Genomic DNA, 19600 nt, shown 5'->3' with positions numbered 1-19600 from the left:
ACAGAGCAGATGTTCTTGACGTGAAAACTGGAGCTAAGATGCAGCATTTTCACTTGACTCCAAACCCTAAGCTAATGCCAGACAAGTTCTATACTTTCTGGAACAACACCCAGGACTACAGAAGGATCTGCAGACATGAGGTTTTTTAGGAGAATATTATTTTTGAGATATTGGCAAGTGACTTCTGAAAAAACAACTGGCATTCATAAAAAAACAAATATTTGTTCCGACTTACATGTGCTATGTCATCCAAACAGCTGAAGATATATTTTCTGGCCTCTTTGGATTTAAGTCCCGTCTCTTTCTCGTGCTCTTCTGTTGTCTGAAGTAAAACAGCAATATTAATGACAGAACATTTAAAATATGGAGGATTAAAGAGAATGTTGGCATATTCAACTTCATCTCTCTCTTTCGCACTCTCTCAGTTCCCTGAATTGAAGAAGTCTCTCAGATGAGAGGTGAAACATCTTCGATGGTTGATTAAGTGTGTGTGTGCTCAGCATCAAAATGTACCAGACACTAGTGCAAGATTTTAATGATGATGCATGTAGGTCAAAAGTATTGACAACTACCTAATAACTAACAGATATCTAAGAGATAACAGGAAGAGGTTGGGACTGTGAAGCCGTTGCCGGATTAAATGTACACAAGCACTGGAAATTAATATTACCATAAAAACCAGGAGGGTCAAAGTGTTAGTGAGCTTTGTGTTTGCATGTTTGCATGTTTGTAGGAACAGAGGTATATATCGAGTTTATGTTTATTCAAAATGTTGGAATCATCTGGAATCAGCTGTGTGTGTGTGTGTGTGTGTGTGTGTGTGTGTGTGTGTGTGTGTGTGTGTGTGTGTGTGTGTGTGTGTGTGTATGTGCGTGCACGTGTGTTTGAGTGAGGTAAACAGCATTTCACCTTTCTTGGACATTTTCTCAGTGTATGCGAACTTTACTCTGTTCTGTTCTGTGTCACTTTCCAACTGGGTAAAGCATTTAAAGTATCAGAGTTTTCTCACTCGACAGGGATTAAAAATTAATTTTCCCAAGCAAATGTCCTCAAATTAGTGATCAAGGACGATACTTTCTTTAAAAATCTAAATATTAAGTATGGGATTATGTTTCTATATTGCCTGAATAGTGAGTTGGTACCTTTAATCTCCAGTGAGTGTACGGAGAGTCTGAGTCCTTAGAGAAAAACCGTGAGGTCTTGGTGCCCTTGTTGAGAAGCTGCTCACCAGGCAGGCCCTGTGTCTGGGAGATGTATCTTATCTGAGTTGGAACAGGTGGAGGGGCAGGAAGTGATGGGGAGAAAGACAAGCCAGAGAAAGAATGGGAAAGGAAAAAAATAATCAATTTAATTGCTTCTTTAGTGTCATTAAAGTTTAGTTGAGGGACTACATTTTTAACCATGGACAGGGCAGTTTGGGAAGTACACCAGCAGATCAGCAGTACTGTGGTCAATCAATAGCTTATTTTCTGTTGCTCAACGCATTTGGCTTTCTTAGAAAGATTGATGAACCATACACCATTCAGTTCTTCTAGCATTTGTTTTAAGCAGTTCCACTATGTGTAGCTATTTGTCGAGATGTCAGGCCAACACAAAATCTAGAGGTTAGAAGAGGCTTAAACATTGACATATACATACATACATACATACATACATACATACATACATACATACATACATACATAAATACTAATCCGAAAGGAATGTAATCATAATATAAACATTGTGCAGTTATGTTACATTGCGTAACTTAATATTTGCTCAATAGCCAGTCTATAAGTTACTGGGTGTCTAATACAGCACATTGCATTCCTGCACTTTAACCTTTAACTCTCTGCCAGCCATACACAGTTACAGTGCTCTGCAGGCCTGCGGAAGCTGCAGCAAACAAGCCAAACATACATTGGCAGGAGTGTGAAGAGTTGTTGACATTTGCCTTAAGATTTCAGCTAGATGTAGAAATATTTTAAAGAAAGACATCTTTGCAAATTTTCAATATATACGTATTGTGCTGACTAAATTTGGCCATGTCCGTCCAACATATTCATTAAAATTCCACACTAAATATATATGTGTGGACCAGCCAGAGCATCAAATTTAGTCTGGCAACCCTGCCAACAATGCTGTCCAAGTTGTGGATGGTCTGAGAGACAGAGAACAAGAGGCATATGTTTCTCTTCTTGCTAAGGGTACCCACAAATTACCTCATACTTAGAAAATGTTCTCAGTTTCAACTTAATTTTGACCAACACATTAGCCATGAATGTTCCCTCAAGTGTCTTTAAGCACTTTAAATCTACGTTTAGCCACTGACACTTTGACATTTCCTGTTCCTGTGTGAAATACAGTTTTACTCCACAAGTGGCCTTGTGTCTTCAGTTTTCTGATTTTGTAATCCCTGAAGAAAGCCTTCTTCCAAGGGCCCATGTCAGACCATAGGGTAGGGTATGAAAATGCGATAAGTCAAGTAGCGACCTTTGGCAAATCTGTAATTCAATAAGAAACCCTGAAGCAGACACCTAGGAAAAAAAAAGGTTGGATTTTTGGCCAGTACAGGCATGGAAAAAAAATAAGAGACAAATGTGTTCTCAGTCTGTCCCCCTACTTCTTCTTCTCCTTTCAGCTTTTCCCTTCAGGGGTCGCTACATCAAATCAACCCTCTCCATCTAGCCCTTTTCTCTGTAGCCTCCTCTCTCACACCAACTACCTTCATGTCCTCTCTCACTATGACCATAAAATATCCCAGAAATTCCAAGACCAATGAAAATCCTACAGTGATGTGTTGCGGCATTTGTGTGAATGGTTTAATACCCAGAAAAAGGAATTGGAGTGACCAGAGGCACTGGTTGGAGAGCCTGCTTACAGTGTCCTGAAACCCATCACTGTGCATATTTGACTGCCTGACTGTGTCTGTCTGTCTGTCTGTCTGTCTGTCTGTGTGTGTGTGTGTGTGTGTGTGTGTGTGTGTGTGTGTGTGTGTGTGTGTGTGTGTGTGTGTGTGTGTGTGTGTGTGTGTGTGTGTGTGTGTGTGTGTCTGCGTGAGTCTGCACGTGTGCGTCTCGCTACTTTCAGGCTTATGTTTATAAATACATTTTGCTGTGTAGAGTGGAACTGCAGCAGGCCTGGGCAAAGCACAGCATGTTTTTGGTGGCTCAATGTGCAGGCGTATGTGTGTGTGCTGGCATGGCCCATTGGTACGGCTGAGGTTTACTGCTCAGCAAAGCACTATCAACGATGCTCATACCAACCCAGTAGGCAGATGCACTCAACGTAAACACAAATAAATCTATTAAATTTATGATCTGTGCCACTGATTTAGAACATATTTGGCATTTTGAATATGGAAGGAAAGGAGAACTTGGGATAGTAAGGATGACCTTAAATGGTTAAATATCAATTTCTAGCAAAGTAAATGCAACACGGGGGATAGAAGATCAAATGTTTTCAATACCTTTCTGTATTCATAAACTGCTCAGCTGTTGAACTTGCCTTTGATCTGTCTAGCACTGCCTACAGACAAACACATAGTAATACCATACTAGACTGTAAAATGGGTGTGGACCTTTTCCCACGCTCCCTCTCACTCACCAGGGGACTTCGTTTTAAAGTCCCAGTTGTGTTGCTGAAATTGAACAACACTGTGGGAAGATTATCACCCAATGCCAGGAAGAATTTCCTCATTCAGTCAGGATAGATTATAATTTAGGCGGATTTTAAGTTGGATTTGTTGAACTATATTAGCACAGGGAAAAGGCTATCAAGGAACAAAAACAAATAAGGATTCTGTTATATGTTTACTGCCCTGTTGCATGTGAATGCCACGCAAAGTGGAAAGCAAGTAATTAAACTGTAAGCATTTTATGTTCTCAAATAATAATCTTTATGTGTGAATATGATTGTGGCCAATAATGTGCTTATAACTCATGTCAAGGAAGAGTAGCAAAACTTTGTCACTTTTACTCTCGTGTGTATATGTGTGTGCACACAAGAGCATGCAATTTTTACCTGGTCGTACTCCAGAGCCCCAGGGTAAAGGGGCCAGCCCAAGAACAGTTCAGCTATTACACACCCCAGTGACCACATGTCTATAGCTTCACAAAATGGTAGGCCCAAAATAATCTCTGGAGCCCTGCAGAGAAAAAAACAGAAGCAGAGGGTTATACAAAAGATTCCTTTAAGTACAGGGTTCACTGGACAATAGTATGTCCAGAACTTTGCTGCAAGAGTTCTTTAACAAGGCTAGTCATGGCTTTGTTGTCACTTATTTCTCCTTGATTGTCTTTCAAACTACAATAAACACATTGGAAATAGTATAATTAGTCAATATTAACTGTAAAAAGCTTTACAGATTTGAAAAACAACTGAACTACTATAACAGAGGAAAAAAAAACGGTTACCACAGTACACTATACGCTGCGATGCTTTCAATTTCTAACTCCCAAGTAATGCAAAAACAGTTCCCCTATATTAACACCTTTCAAAATAACAAATAAAACTAGAAAAAAGAGATCAATTAGCCTCAGTGGCTGACAAGCAAGTGCGTTCTTCTGCAATAACTGAGACCTACCAGTAACCTCGTGTGTCACATTGAAACAAGTAAATAAAATTCAATTGTAATTGTGTTAGTTTTATTTTATAATTTTATCCGTTGTTAAACAGTTATCGGAGTACAGTGAGAATTGACCACAGAGCAGTCATTTCATGGCATACGTTGCATCTGGAACAATCTGCCCAATGTATTAGTTGCATTCAAAACATATGTGCCGGTGCTTGGATTTACTTTTACAGTTACACATTTTTGAATAGAAAGTACAACAGAAATTTAACAAGACAAAATTACTTTTAAAATCATTTGTAATATCTAACCCATTGCTGTAGTGTTTGGAACATATTAAGGTTTTTTCAGGACCTGTAGGAGCTTTTTAATGCACTCATGTATATTTTATAACTTTGCTGTTTCTTTATTTATAATCTTTAAAATCCTATGCCTTCTTAAATTATGAGTCTTTGGCTGTGTTTCAAAAACAATACCTGTACAAGAAATCAGTCTCACTGCTATTTAGTTAATCAAACAAAGGACATTTAAGTCATATCCACTAAAAATGCAGCCAGTCATTGTGCAATATAAAAAATGCACGTCCTTCAGTGAATGGACTTCATCCCTTGTGCAATTCAAAGGAGACTAGTAATGCTGAAGCTTAAGTATGAATGTGAGCTGTCTGAAAACAATAGTCTATTAGACCTGGACAAAAGCTGAGAAACACTGCTGCAAATAGCAACTGCTGCTGTCACGACCACTGAGGAAATGGCTGTTACCGAGCAACATAGGGATGCGTGTCTATAATGTAACACTATTAAAGGGGGATAAACAAGGCCATAATTTATAGTTATAGTTAGTATGTGTGACTATAAGCATGTGTGTTTCCCTTTGCATGTGTCCAGTGTGCATGGAAACATTCAACTGTTGCTGCACAGCATTTCGGACGTCTTTGAGAGGAGGAAATTACTCTTTATCATTTCCTATTGCTCCTTGAAGAGGAAAAACTAGAAATATGCAATACCAAGAACAACCCTGAAGGAGACTAGATCAAGTTTTGAAATAGCTACTGTATTGGTGTGACCATTACGCAAGGTATAATCACACAAATAACACAGAAACAAAAATCAATTTCCTTGAAAATACCATAGATTAATGTTCACAAATAATTTTGATCCCACGGTTAACACTTGCCTGGTCCAGCTGCATTTTATACACTGTCCGCTGCAAAATAATAATGACTATTACAATGACAATTTAGACTTCTTTTCACATTCATAAAAGTACCTCTAGTTTTTGTTTTGTTGTACAATGCAGAAAAAGTCAAACCATTCCTGACTGACATTAATTTGAATGAAATTTGGACAGGCACATCAGGAGAAAATTTGAATTTGTATCTTTGGATATTTTTTGCATTTTAATTTTCAGTTTAATTTATCTCTAAAACTTTCAGTGAATGATCAGTTACTTTCATGACACAGATGAAGGGACAGAATAGAAAATTTACAGGTGATGTGATTTGCTCTACTAAGGGTTGAAGACTCATCTCTTCAATATGTCTGCAAATGAAATGTTTACAAAAGAGCTATGGCACACTTCATCACACAAACAAACAAAACAAACCCAAAGAGGATTTTGGGTTCGTTTTGTGTGGTTTGTGTGGTTGGGTGTGAATGTGTATTGTTGCTGGCTAAACTGCCAGTCATAAAAGAAATGGCCCCAGCTTTCCAGAGCATAACAGTTCATCGCATAACACATGAATAACAGAAATGCAAACAACTCACACACACACACACACACACACACATGCGCCCACAGGCACGCGAGCATACAAGCGGACGTGCACACACACACTTTGGCAGCCAGACTGGGTTCCTGGGTTCCAGAACTAACTAGTCACACTACTGAGCAGCAATTACAACAAGAACAAACACTGCAGACTATACAGCAAAACAACAATATGTATAGAGGAAAGAAAACTTTGAACAAATACTACGGACATGTACTGAAGACAAATGTGTAATCATTCTATATGATATAAAGCATAACATGATAGAACTCTGGAAAACACCCAGAAAAATCTTACCAAAGATCTTCCTATATCAAACCTCACAATATGTAGAAAGCAGATCCCATTTGTCATAATGTGCATCATTACAATAAAAAGGTAATATACACACACACACACACACACACACACACACACACACACACACACACACACACACACACACACACACACACATGGACGCACGGATGCACGCACACAGACGCACGGACACACACACACAGACGCACGCACACAGACACACGGACACACAGACACATTGTATGATTTTTAATTAATTAATTTGCTTTTTATTGTATGACATAAGTATTTAATACATCAGAAAAAAATAACCTAATATTTGGCACAGAAACCTTTGTTGGCAATTACAGAGATCAAATGTTTCCTGCAGCTCTTGACCAGGTTTGCACACACTACAGCAGGGACTTTGGCCCACTCCTCCATACAGATCTTCTCCAGATCCTTCAGGTTTTCGGGGCAGTCGCTGGGCAATATAGACTTTCAGCTCCCTTCAAATATTTTCTATTGGGTTTAGGTCTGGAGACTGACTAAGCCACTCAGCACCTTGAGATGCTTCTTACGAGCCACTCCTTAGTTGCTCTGGCTGTGTGTTTCGGGTTGTTGTCATGCTGGAAGACCCAGCCACGACCCATCTTCAAGGCTCTAACTGAGGGAAGGAGGTTGTTGGGCAAGATCTTGCGATACATAGCCCCATCCTTACACCTCTCAATATGGTGCAGTCGTTCTGTCCCCTTTGCAGAAAAGCATCTCGGAACAATTATGCTTCCACTTCCATGCTCAACGGTCGGTTAAGAGGTCCTGCCCCGAGCGGAGGAGTTCAACTATCTCGATCTTGTTAATTGGTGAGGGAAGGATGGAGCGGGAGATCTACTGGCGGATCAGTACGGCATCTGCACCAATGCGGACTCTGTACCGGTCTGTCGCAAAGAGGGAACTGAGCCAAAAGGCGAAGCTCTCAATTTACTGGTCAATCTACATTTTCACCCTCAACTGTGGTCAGGAGGTGTGGGCAGTGAAAGAAAGAATGAGATTGCAGATATAAGCGGTCGAAAGGAGTTTCCTCCGCAGGATGGCTGGACTCTCCCTTCGAGATAGAGTAAGAAGTTTGGTCGTCAGGGAGGAGCTCGGAGTAGAGCTGCTCCTGGACACCTCGAGGTATTTCGGGCATGTCATGCCCATCTGGGAGGAGACCACAGGGAAGACCCAGGACACACTGGAGAGACAATGTCTCCAGGCTGGCCTAGGAACGCCTTGGGGTCCCTCCAGAGGAGCTGGACCATGTGGCATGGGAGAGGGAGGTCATGGCCTCACTGCCTCTGCAGCTGCCCCCACAATCCGACTCCGTATGAGCCAGAGAAGATGGATGGATACATGCTTTGTAAGTGGGAAAAGATGAAGAATCAGAAGTGTATCAAATCTTTGTTCTTGCCACTGTGTTTATATACACACACATGTATATTCACACACACACACACACACACACACACACACACACACACACACACACACACACACACACACACGCGCGCGCGCACACACACACACACACTTTTTTTTTTTAATTGACACATTGAACTGATAATATACTCCCTTATCTGTACAGTTATCAGGCAGCTAATTTAGTTTGATAACCCTTGCTATATTACATGAATGTGAAATCGCAACAGAATGTTTGGCAAAACCAGCTGACTTGAAAAATGTTCAAACCATAGATGTATGCCAGGAAAAACAAGTGGCTAACCTTGATACAAGGCAGAGTCACTGACAGCAGCAAATAAACACCGGACAAGAGGTCAACAATTTGGTGCAAAAGCGGTTTTAAAAATATATTGTACAATCTGTTATCCTTGGAATTTAGTTCTGATAAGTAGCTGATGGCTGTGTAGCCACATGCTTGGATGTATGTACCTGTTACATGAATAAAGTTAAGGTAGTGTCAATTTGTTTGCATGTGTGTGTATCATGTGTGCTCCCCATGAAAGCTCTTGAACAGGGAGCACTGAGTGAGTTTAATGTCTGCATGTTTTAGTCACTTATAATCCAGGCAGTTGTTTCAAAGCATAGACTTTAGCATTAGCTAATGTAGCATGGCATCAAAAAATCTTATCACGAAAGTGTCTCTTGAACAAGTTACTGATGATTTTGCGAGATAGTCAACTGAAGAACAACCACAATTTTGAGCATTTAGTTCTCTGTGGTAAGTACATGCCTTCCTGTATGAGGGCATCTTTGTCTGTCTGGATCAACATTATCCTTCGGTATAAATAAAGTTGTTCTTATACTTATTCTTATTCTTATCACTGTGTGTCACTGTATGACAGCATTGAGAGCTGCCCAACCTCTCATTTACAATTCAGAAAGATGGAAATAGTAAGAAGCATCATTGACAAACATGTTCACCAGTAACAGTGTTACTGGGATAAAATTTAAGATAATTTTCAAGTCATGGTTATAAATAAGAAAACTATTTTCTTCATTCTTGGTTATTGATTCTCCTTTCTTTAATAATTTACCCCCGGTATCTGTTTAAAACAAGGTTTCAGTACTCATCCCTACTGATGTATTATTCATAAAGAGCTGTGTACTTTCTCGCACCAGGTGCAGGTTGTGCTTTTGACACACAGCCACAACATACACATTGCTTCTCCGCTTCTTACAACAGTGTTAACTATGACAAGCTTTGTGTGCAATACCAGTAAAGTGGTATCTCCTGAGGTATCAGTAAAGCTCATTTCAACATAAAGATGATTTTAAAAAGATCCAGAACCTGGGATTAGAAATAAAGTAGAATGCATATGCATCTTCATTTAAAACTTTCCAAGAATTTTGTATTTCGAGCAGAATCCACATTAAATCGAAGCTTCTTAACGAAACATCTAAATGCAAGGGAAAATCAATACAGATCACACCTAGATGTAACAACCTGCCCCAGCCTGTGAGCATGCTAATATGATTGTCGTCTTTCCTTCCACTTGATCTGCTTAGCTGAATTATTCACATAGCCCAGTGCTCCATTTTCATTGTGAGAGATGGTTCGACGTCACCAGCCCCCACAGGACAGAACAGTCACCTCACCAGGCCCTGCTGTGTCATGCTACCATGGTAACGACACATTAGAGCAAGGCAAGCACTGAATAGCCTCTACTAGGACATTCTATCAAGTTACACTTGTAAATAAATAAAAAAATAAAAATCAAAGTTCAAGCTCAAAACAAAACACACACACAAACGCACGCACATATATATGTGTGTGTGTGTGTGTATATATATACATATATACACACACACACACACACATACATATATACATATACACTCATATATATATATAAATATGTATATACACACACACATACATAACACTGATGTCTGCCAAATTGCATACTTATTAGAGCCCTCTCTCAGTTGCTGACTGATAACATATATGAACTAGAAGCTAAAGTAGTGAATTCCCTTAGGTGCAGGATGAGTCAAACGATGAAAAAAAAGAAAGATTTTTCAGCAAAGTACGCGGGGGGGGGGGTATCTCTGACTGTCATTCCATTTGGCCTTTACCGGTGAACAGTGGTAATGCTGTAATCTATTTCTAGGAAAAGCCAGTGAAAGTGCTTTTCTTCTAAACGGCTTCAGTCTGGTAACAATTGAGTACAGGCATTACACAAAAAGAGCACAGGTGATGTTTACTTTAAAGGGCTCTACTGATAACCTGGCGCTCTAACAAAATGACACCAGACAAACAATTTCCCAAGACTACCATTACATAATCATGTAGATAAGAAACAGAACAGTGTAGTCAATCTTCTGATGCAATGTACATATACCTCAAACATACAAATTTATACTGAGGTCAAGTTATCAACCTTCACCCACCAATTTTCTTTTCACCAAGAAAATGATCACATCTGAATTTACCTACTTTGAACCATGGTGGATGCATTGTATCACCTACATGAACTATCCAGCCTTGGCAGCTGTTACAGGGACAGTAGCACACATAACACACCCTTCTAACCCAGGAATGTCTGAATGCTTTTCCTGGATCTAAATGACTAAAATATGATAGTGGTATTTCCAGCCCCAGTCAAAGACAAAGCACAAACAGCCACACACTATATAAACACATACGCATACACACTTAAATTGGACAACTGCAGAGCAAAGCCTTTGTATTATGAAACAACTAAAGCTTCATGTGCATCCTCAGCTCTCGGGGGGGGGGGCTTAAAAGTGGCGGACCTCTTCGTGTCATGGGAATGTGTGAAACTGGTCCATTTCACACTTTTGGCAAAAACCTGATTTGGCAAAAAACTGATTTCTTTTGTAATCTGCACATCAAAAAAGATGTTTAAAAAACAGAATAAGTGATTTTATTGGGAAATAAAAGCAGTGTTGCAACAACACTGAATAGACTAGTGGGTGTGGCCAGTACACTAGCAAAAGACATAATTGTAAACGTTGTATCACATGGATTACACAACATTGCCGGTGTCCACAATTGTTTGCCCAATTGAATTCAACATACTTGCTGGAATTTGCTAGTGAGAGTGTAGGTAAATGAGAATAATAGGAACAAATGTACCTAAAAATATTAAAAAAAAAAAAACACTTGAATTTCTTGCATTCTTGGACAACCTTAAATGTGTCATTTATAGCATATACTATAAAATTATTGGCCAATCCTCCCCTTTGTATAATATATAAAATGTATCTTTCTGCAGGAACTGTGACTGTAATACAAGTCTACAAAGCTGGGATAATTTCACAAGTGTGTTCTCAGTCTTGCCCTGACCTTAGGAGATATGCCAAATATTTCATGTTGCTGTTCCTCATATAATCATCTCAGTTCCTCAGAGTTATGCAAGAGCAGGGTGTGACTTGCTGAGCACAGACCCGCCACACATGCATTCTGGCATGCACCCAAAAATGCATACATGCAGGAAAGACAGATAGAGCAAGCAAAGAAGAAAGAAAGCAACCAAATGGAAACATTAAGTAGAATAAAAAAAGTGAAAGTCCTTGTGAGATTGTGCAGGTCAACACAGCATTCTGCATTACATAAAAGAGAAGCCCTAAAAAGCTGGGGCAAGACTTCACTAAGCCTTTGGAAAATATAAAGAAATAAATAACCAGCGAGAGCAAGACCCAAATCTCCTTTTTGCACAGTGCGTTCAAATCAAGAATGTTTTGCTTGTGCGGCAAATTAAGTGCAGGTGGACATAACAGTGTGACATATTGTTTTGCTATTCTGTCTGAGTTAAGTTCAGTTACATGAAAATTGTTGTTGTGCTAACATACTCAATTCCATGCAGAATGCCAAATAAATTCACAACCATGAGTAAACTGTGTTGTTTACTTTTGTGTCAGTAAACAAAGTACTATAATGTTGATATGCTATTTGTGTGAAGCGAAATTAAAAAAAAAAAAAAATGACAGGATAGCACCTCCTGTCTATAGCATGACAGGAGGTCCTCTAAATCAGATAATCAGCTAATTCAGATGTTGTTTGGCAGGAACTTATATCACATAATGAGAATGAAATGGGAATTAACATGATTTGGAAACAGCAAGACAGCCGAGAAAAGGCCTTTTTAATTAAGTGCACATGTTGCAACATTCAGAATATACGCCTACATACACCTCATATTTAAACACGCCTTCCTTGATTTAAGCTGCAAAATGTAATTTTCTATATCTTTGTTTCAAAATGAAAAGTATGATATACACATATATAGATGCAAGAAATACAAAGAGTATTACATAATGTCCGTGACAGTAATAAATTAAAAGCACATAAATTGTTAAAACAAAGAAAGATAAAGATAAAAATACCAAGAAAGATAAATAGAGGGGGAAAATTAGGGGACATTACATACAATAATGCAAGTATAGTCATCAATATAGGTTGTAAGAAATTATATGAAAGAGGACAATGAATTTTCTTGTTCTCAGGTAAGTTACCCCAACCAGTCGGGAGTCCTTACAGCAAATATAACAGTGTTAATTAGCTCTGCTCTGTGTTTAGGAAAACAAAAAAAAAATGGTGGCATAACAATACTAATGTTTCTGTTTCTTCTGCCAGAAAGAGACTTGAATCATTATTCCTGAATTTCCTGTGATCAATAAAATGTCTGTCTGTCTGTCTGTCTGTCTGTCTGTCTGTCTATCAGTGCACATCAAGATTTTTCTTAGTGAGATGCAGTTTCGGAAAACGTGGATTTATGATTCAATCATATCCCAATCCCCTATTTACTTGAAAACCCATTTTCATAATCGGACCCCTAGAGTTTCTTATCCATCCAACAGATAAAGCCTGCTTATCCACAATTGTCCACACTACATCAGACACTAGCATAATTTAAAGTTATTTGGAAAGCACGCTAACTGCTCTATACGTGTACTAAGAAGCACAAATTTTGACATAAGGCCTCAGAGAAAACACTGACTATATTAGCTTTATTTTTTAAATTAACAACCTTACTGTTGGTAGAAGTCTGTTTGTGGAAAACACTTTGTGTTTGATTGTTTATCATCAAGGTTGTTAAAATTTGGATATGCGAACAGCGTTCTCCTTAAAGCTGTATATACATTGACCATCAATTAAAAATGAACACAGTGGGTAGGTGGTATTAAATCAGTGAATGTAATCTTTCTGAGTGATTTGCTGGTTTTAAGGATTGACATAATATTAGAAGACTTAAATATAATCTCCTGTTTAGGTGAAGATGTATTGAAAACACTCTATGTGTGATCAGATAACAGACTTGTGAGGAAATGAATGTTTTTGTTGTGCTAATAGGCTGGTTAGCAATATACCCAGTTCTGCTGAGCTGTGTCTGACTTGATCAGTCATTTTCCCATCTCCATTTATTAGATCTCTGATTATACAGCAGATCTAAGGTTCGGTTGGATTTAAAAAATTATCATTTTCGTGATTTGTAGAAGACACTGACTATACTCTCTTAATATTCCACTGGTACATTTCTGTGAGATTCTCTCTTGGCTTGTTACTGTGTGCTTGAGCCTGATCAACACAACTGTCATGTTACCCTGATCCTGTACAGCGGCTCCTGTTTTATCCGAGTGAGACATAAATCATCACCGTAACCTTGAAAACTGTTGGAAGTACAGGGAGCACAGAAACGCACACTAAACTGAGAGATCTACACTGAGGTGCTTTCAAAAGCCAATAATATCTCCTGATACTTGCGTAAATAAATCTGAGTGATATTTCAAGTACAAAATTTAAAAAAAACATGGGTGGGAAGTTTGATGTGTCCCTATTAGGGAGGAAGTTAAGTAAAATCATTTAATGCTTCCATCTAGCATAATTTTTAAAGAATGAAGTCTGTATTGTAAATTCCCCATTTGGGTTTGAAAAATAACATGAAGCAATGACTGCATGGTTTCCGCCGGCATATTGCAGGCCTTACAGAAAACCTTGCCTAACTTGGCCTCAAGTCAGGCCGAGGATAAAGAATTTTGGTTGAAACATGAGCACAAACAAGATGTTATGTAGTACACTGTCAGCAACACAGATACAGGATAATGTATAGTATCGGAGAAAAGAAAAAGAGCTTTTTAGAATAAAAATAGCCAAACAGTGATAATGAATCTGTCAATGACTAACTGTGAACATTGATGACAATGTAAATCCAGCGACAATAGCTGAGTCTTAAGTCAACTGAGAACAGCCTGATTCACTCAATCCTAGGCTGCATTAGAACAAAAGCAGAGTATTTTTGGGGGGATGACAACACCAATCCACTGTGTTGTTTTTTTTTGGGTTGTTTCGTTGGTGTAACACAGTTAGGTTTTTCTCCTTGTTCATCTGGTAAACACTACAATTGCAATATTATTTGTATTGGACTGATGGCTGTCTTTTACCCATTCAAAAAAGTATTCATGTTCATATATAGCAAAGAGAAGCAAAACAGCCCACGGCAAGGTAAGATGTTCTCAAAGACCATTGTACAGCATACAGTTGTCCTGTGTAGGAAATAATAATACACGATAACTCTTAGTAGAACCAGCAATGGTATGCAGCCCCAGAATATATTAAGCAAGTAGACATGTCCCTCCTTTGTTTTTTTTTTAATATTGTGAATATTATTGGTATGTCAGTTCCTTTCAGAAGAAACTTCACACTTGGCAAAAACTTTGTGGACACATTGTATGCTTCAAATGAAATTTAAAGGGTCATGAAGTTCCCTGTCTAAATGACAAAGTATTTCGCTCATATGACAAAGCAAAATGTCATTTTGTGTTATTAGTCTTTTGATTAATCAGTCTACTGTGGGATTACCTATGATACGTCAAAAAGGGCATCATCTTACCTGTAGTATCTGGATTGCAGGTAAGTGGAGCAGACAGCCTTGGAAACATGGCTTGCTGAGCCAAAGTCTATAACCTTCACTCTGTATGGCTGCCTAGAAGGGTCTACAAGCATTATGTTCTCCGGCTTCAGGTCAGCATGGATCAAACCCAGAGACTTCAGTTTCTTTAAGGCTGTTGCCACCTACAAAGTTGGACACACCACAATATAAAGCTTTGACCATAAAATACAGGCTTTCTTATTTGTCAAAGTCATGAGACAGCTTACACAGCCTGGTAAACAATTTTGTTTAATGAATAGGTAAGTGTGACTGAAAAGCAGTGACTTCACCTGTAGCAAAATAGGCCTGATGATCTTGAGTGGCAGTGGGCTGAACTTGTTCTGCTTGAGGAAGTCATAAAGGTTTTGCTCCAGCATTTCAAACACCAAGCAAGTGTGGCTGCGGTGCTGAAAGCACTCCAGAGCACGCACTACATTGTGTTCATCTGCATTCTCACTGCTCAGTCGGGCCAGGATCTCCACCTTAAGTATGAGTACATGGATGAAAATAGATTTGAATTTAGTTTGAATGAAGTGAATAACAGCATCATGGTTAAATAAAATTTTCTTTGAATCTGAAAATATTAAAAATCTTATAAAAGTAAAAACAGCAAAATTCAGTTTGATTTTTATCTAATTTATTGATTCAACTACATAGCAGTCTGATATATTTGCTTCACTCACAGAAGAAAAATGTATAAGTCCTCACCTCAATTTGTCCCTGACGTGCATAGGATGGGTGGTTCTTCAGTATTTTCACAGCAACTACTTCATTCGTTCCTCTCTTCCAGCACTTCACCACTTGACCAAAAGTGCCACGACCAAGGAATTCCAAGACCTCATAGCTATTCTTCATGGAGCACAGAACCTCATGCTGAACTAACTGATAGTCTCCCTCTCCTGCTCCAGATCTGGTTACTGCTGCTCCAGCCACTGCTTCATTACTGCCCTTAGGCCTGATTTTGGTCCCATCCAATTCAATTCCAATAGCAGTCAAAGCTTCGACCCTGTTGTGTTGGGAGGGCAGAGTCCCTTCACCCCCTGCTCTAACAGTATCTCCATTGTTCCCAGTGTTGATCTGCAACATGGCTACAGTTGGAGGAAGTGAGGAAAGAGTAGATGCCTTCTCCACTATCTGCATGGCTTTAACGCAGTTGTTGTCCTGCGGTCGTTCTCCAACTTCACCTATCTTCTTTTCGCATTTCTTTGACACCCTGGTACCAAGAGGGTTGACGTATCCCCCGCTTTCCTTTACTCTGTTGTTTTCCCCTTCTTCTTCAAGTCCAATGAAAGCCCTCCTTGATAGCCCACAGTCCAAGCCACCTTCCCCTCCCACTGATGGAGTTCCACCCTGGTCTCTATGAAGTCTTACTTCCTGTGCACTTCTGTTCTGGCAAAGAGAATCCTGGTCCTGGATCTGAGAGAGATCTTGTCCTAGTCTATCCAAGATGTCTCCACTCTGTAATACCAGCGTCTGCAAAGCCCACTCCTCCCTCTCTTCAAGCTGTCTTTCTAAATCAGCACCAGCTGTGGATGGGATTACGTTGTTGGGGTAGGCAATACCGTAGTTGACTCCTATCACGTACGTCTTGGGTGGGGGTCGGGGCTGAAAGACTCTGCTGGTGTTATTTCCGCGGTGGACCTCACCTGGCTGTCTGCTGGTACCACTGCTGGTTCCTAAGGCACTTGTTTGAGCTGAGTGCAGGTGTAATGGGTTAACCAAGACTTGTGAGGCCATACCTTAAGGAAGTAAAAATTGCAAAATATAAATAAATATAAATGTAAATATTACATGTATTTCATTTCTGTAACTGCCTTTACCTGCAACACCTGGTAGGCATTAAATAAATATAATTTACAATTGTGCTTGAAAAAATAACATGACTAAAATTAGCAAACAGAAAGATACATTGGTCAAAAGCAAACAACCACTTTCACTATCACCCTCTCTGGAAGCACGACTGGGTTCCAAATAAAGCCACCATAAAGCCTGCCAAACCAAAACACAACTAAAACTATCATGTCACCCATACTGGAAAGGGGAAGAGATACACTGTAATAGGAGATGGGGGAAGCCTGTTGCTGTTGCTGGCCTGTCCTTGCATGCTAAACTGGAGGGTCGATTACAAACTCGAAACTCAGACAGGAGGGATGCAGGGGAGGAAACCGTACACCCTCAAACTTGATGAGTCCTCTATGTGTTACTGACTTTACAAATACATGTATACAGCAGATTAAAGTGTGGAAATTATTTATACAAACAAAACTATTCACAAAGTAATATTATCCAAAAACCACTAACAGTGTAAATTCATTCATGCGGTAGTCAGCCTACTGAATGGATTTGATTTGGATTGCAAATTTTGTTGCCTTGTCATTTATTATCTTCATGGCACATTTGAATTCTAGTAAATGAAAATAAAAAACAAAAATGCTTGCATTAAATCTGATATTGGCTTATAATGGAAGCATAGAATATTTATTTCACTTCTATGTTCCTCAATCCACTGTGAAAGAATGCTACTTTTGGAGAGAATGGGGTCTCTAACTGAGACCTGCACTTTTGGTTCAAAATTTCTTACTGTTTGAAATAATTTAATCTTATTTATATTTATATATTTGCGCGTGTGTGTGAGTGTGTGTGTGTGTGCGTGTGTGTGTGTGTGTGTGTGTGTGTGTGTGTGTGTGTGTGTGTGTGTGTGTGAGAGAAGTAAATGTAGCCAGCCTTTACTCTGTGAGATAATATTTGAACCATCTTCACTCTATTATGATGAGAGAGAACACAGGCTACTAATAATGAAATAGGACACATTGAATGTCAGAGGCCATCAATTTATTTAGTCTTCATAACTATATGTTTTTTTTTTTGAGAATAACATTTTTCCCATTACAGCAGGTCTAGACTTTGATGATAAGCAGTGAACATACCAAGTCATTCAGCCTCACTTCCTGAGTGCTTTCAGAGACTTCCTTAACAGTTGATTCTCAACAGTTGATTTCAAGGCCTAACCATAAATGTTACAGAACTGCACACCAGGCAATTTGTCTCAGCTCTAAGTTTGTTTGACAAGAGAGGCCTGCTGGGAGCCAGTGACCTGCCTAACCACTGACGCTGCCACACACAGGCTCAGACAGGCACAGAGGTGTGCCTTGTAACCAACATGACAAATCAAACTCCCTTAACTTCTCACAATTAGAAAGGGGAAGGTTGCACTGACTTTTATCAGATATCCTGACACAGTTGAAAGCAGAGAAAAAAGGTGTTCCGACTTTTACTTGGAACAATATCGCTCACTGTGCAAAATGGGTCAGGCTAGTTATATAAAACTTAACATGGAACTTCCTTGACAGCAAATGGGATATTCTTTATGGTCTTTAATATGCTGCCCCTGTTCTGTTCGTATTGCTCAGTTAACAGGGCAGAGCTTCTATATTCAAAACCCACTGCTGCAGGTCTGGTATACATGACAGCTGTGATTAAAAAAAAAAACAGCTTCATGGCTTTAGAGAAACCTGTACAGACACAGCTGTGATACCACATGCTCTATTCTTTAGCTGCCAAATGCGTAGCCTGACACTCAGTGGGACCACAAGATCTGGGCCTGAAATGGAGAGCTATGTGTCAGACGTGTGTGTGCGTGTTTGTGGTGTGTTTCACAGCTGTAAAGGAATACCAGCTGTACATGCGATTTGTTGCTGATCAATCTAGGACAGAGTGAACATTTGGGAGGTGTGTGGGTATTTATTTTTTTGGCTTCCCATGGGAAGTGTGACGTTCCCATCGCCCCACACACCTGTTGAAACTTGTATTATTTGGTGACAGGCAGCTTTAGTGGCATGTTAAAGCAGTTTTATAGTGTTCCTCATAAATAGCTCGGACACAAACAAACAAACCAGCAAGCCACGATCGAATTCATACTTATAACCCGTGAAGTGTTTGTAACTTGGCAATAGTTCCGCTGTTACACATTTTTAGTTCGGCAACATTAATGTCGCGTACACTCCACAAAATAAATGGTGGTGAATGTGAACAATTCACAAATTGTATTTAAATATAACTTGACGATACACTCTAGCTTCCACTATTAGGGGCAAAGAGCACTCTGGAACTGGCTAGCTTAACAGTTAGCAAACAAGCCAGCTATAAACGGGGTTCCGTACGACGTTACGAGCATTAAAAATACACCCACAAGTGACCCAGAGTGTTATTATAAATGTTTAGTTAATAAAGAAGACCTACCTTCAGTAAGACCAGCAAAGTACATCACCCACAGTGTCAAAGAATAAGCTAACGACAGGGACTCGCATCACAGTTAAACCCTGCAACGAAGCTGCTGCTGCTGCGGCTGCTGCTGCTGTTGCTGCCATCTTGTTCAAAGACGAAGAGACTTTTCGTACATTTGAAGCTCCGAATAACGCAAATAACTAACTATAACGACAGGAAGTCATGACCCGTAATTCGCGGTGCCGTCTGAGGTTTCGTCGAACGTTGCTCTTGCCTCTTCTTAGGACGAGGAATGTATGTTTCTAAACTTTTGCATGTTATTACGCCTCGTCCGCGACAGCCATTGCTGCTAGCTGTTGCTTCTCCGCATGTGTGGAA

The 19600-nt window shown here is 39.5% G+C and overlaps 1 protein-coding gene across 1 annotated transcript in view; it reads right to left on the bottom strand.

The window, feature by feature from the left end:
• LOC147224999 (homeodomain-interacting protein kinase 3-like) overlaps positions 1–19386 on the bottom strand; it is a 31461-nt gene extending 12075 nt beyond the window's left edge. The window contains exons 1-7 of the mRNA XM_086162970.1: positions 19238–19386; positions 15707–16737; positions 15289–15480; positions 14960–15141; positions 4006–4129; positions 1143–1262; positions 236–322 (exon numbers count right to left, since the gene is read on the bottom strand). Coding sequence (XP_086019096.1) covers positions 236–322; positions 1143–1262; positions 4006–4129; positions 14960–15141; positions 15289–15480; positions 15707–16737; positions 19238–19262 — 1761 coding nt within the window. The 5' untranslated portion in view covers positions 19263–19386. The remainder of the gene's footprint in view (positions 1–235; positions 323–1142; positions 1263–4005; positions 4130–14959; positions 15142–15288; positions 15481–15706; positions 16738–19237) is intronic.
• Positions 19387–19600: the final 214 nt, after the last annotated feature.

Source organism: Fistularia commersonii, chromosome 17, assembly GCF_037954325.1.
Source record: "Fistularia commersonii isolate RoL2024-O1a breed Wild chromosome 17, RoL_Fcom_v1.0, whole genome shotgun sequence".
NCBI lineage: Eukaryota > Metazoa > Chordata > Actinopteri > Syngnathiformes > Fistulariidae > Fistularia > Fistularia commersonii.
Note: the sequence above shows the minus strand (reverse complement) of the source record. Positions and strands in the feature narration are given on the sequence as shown.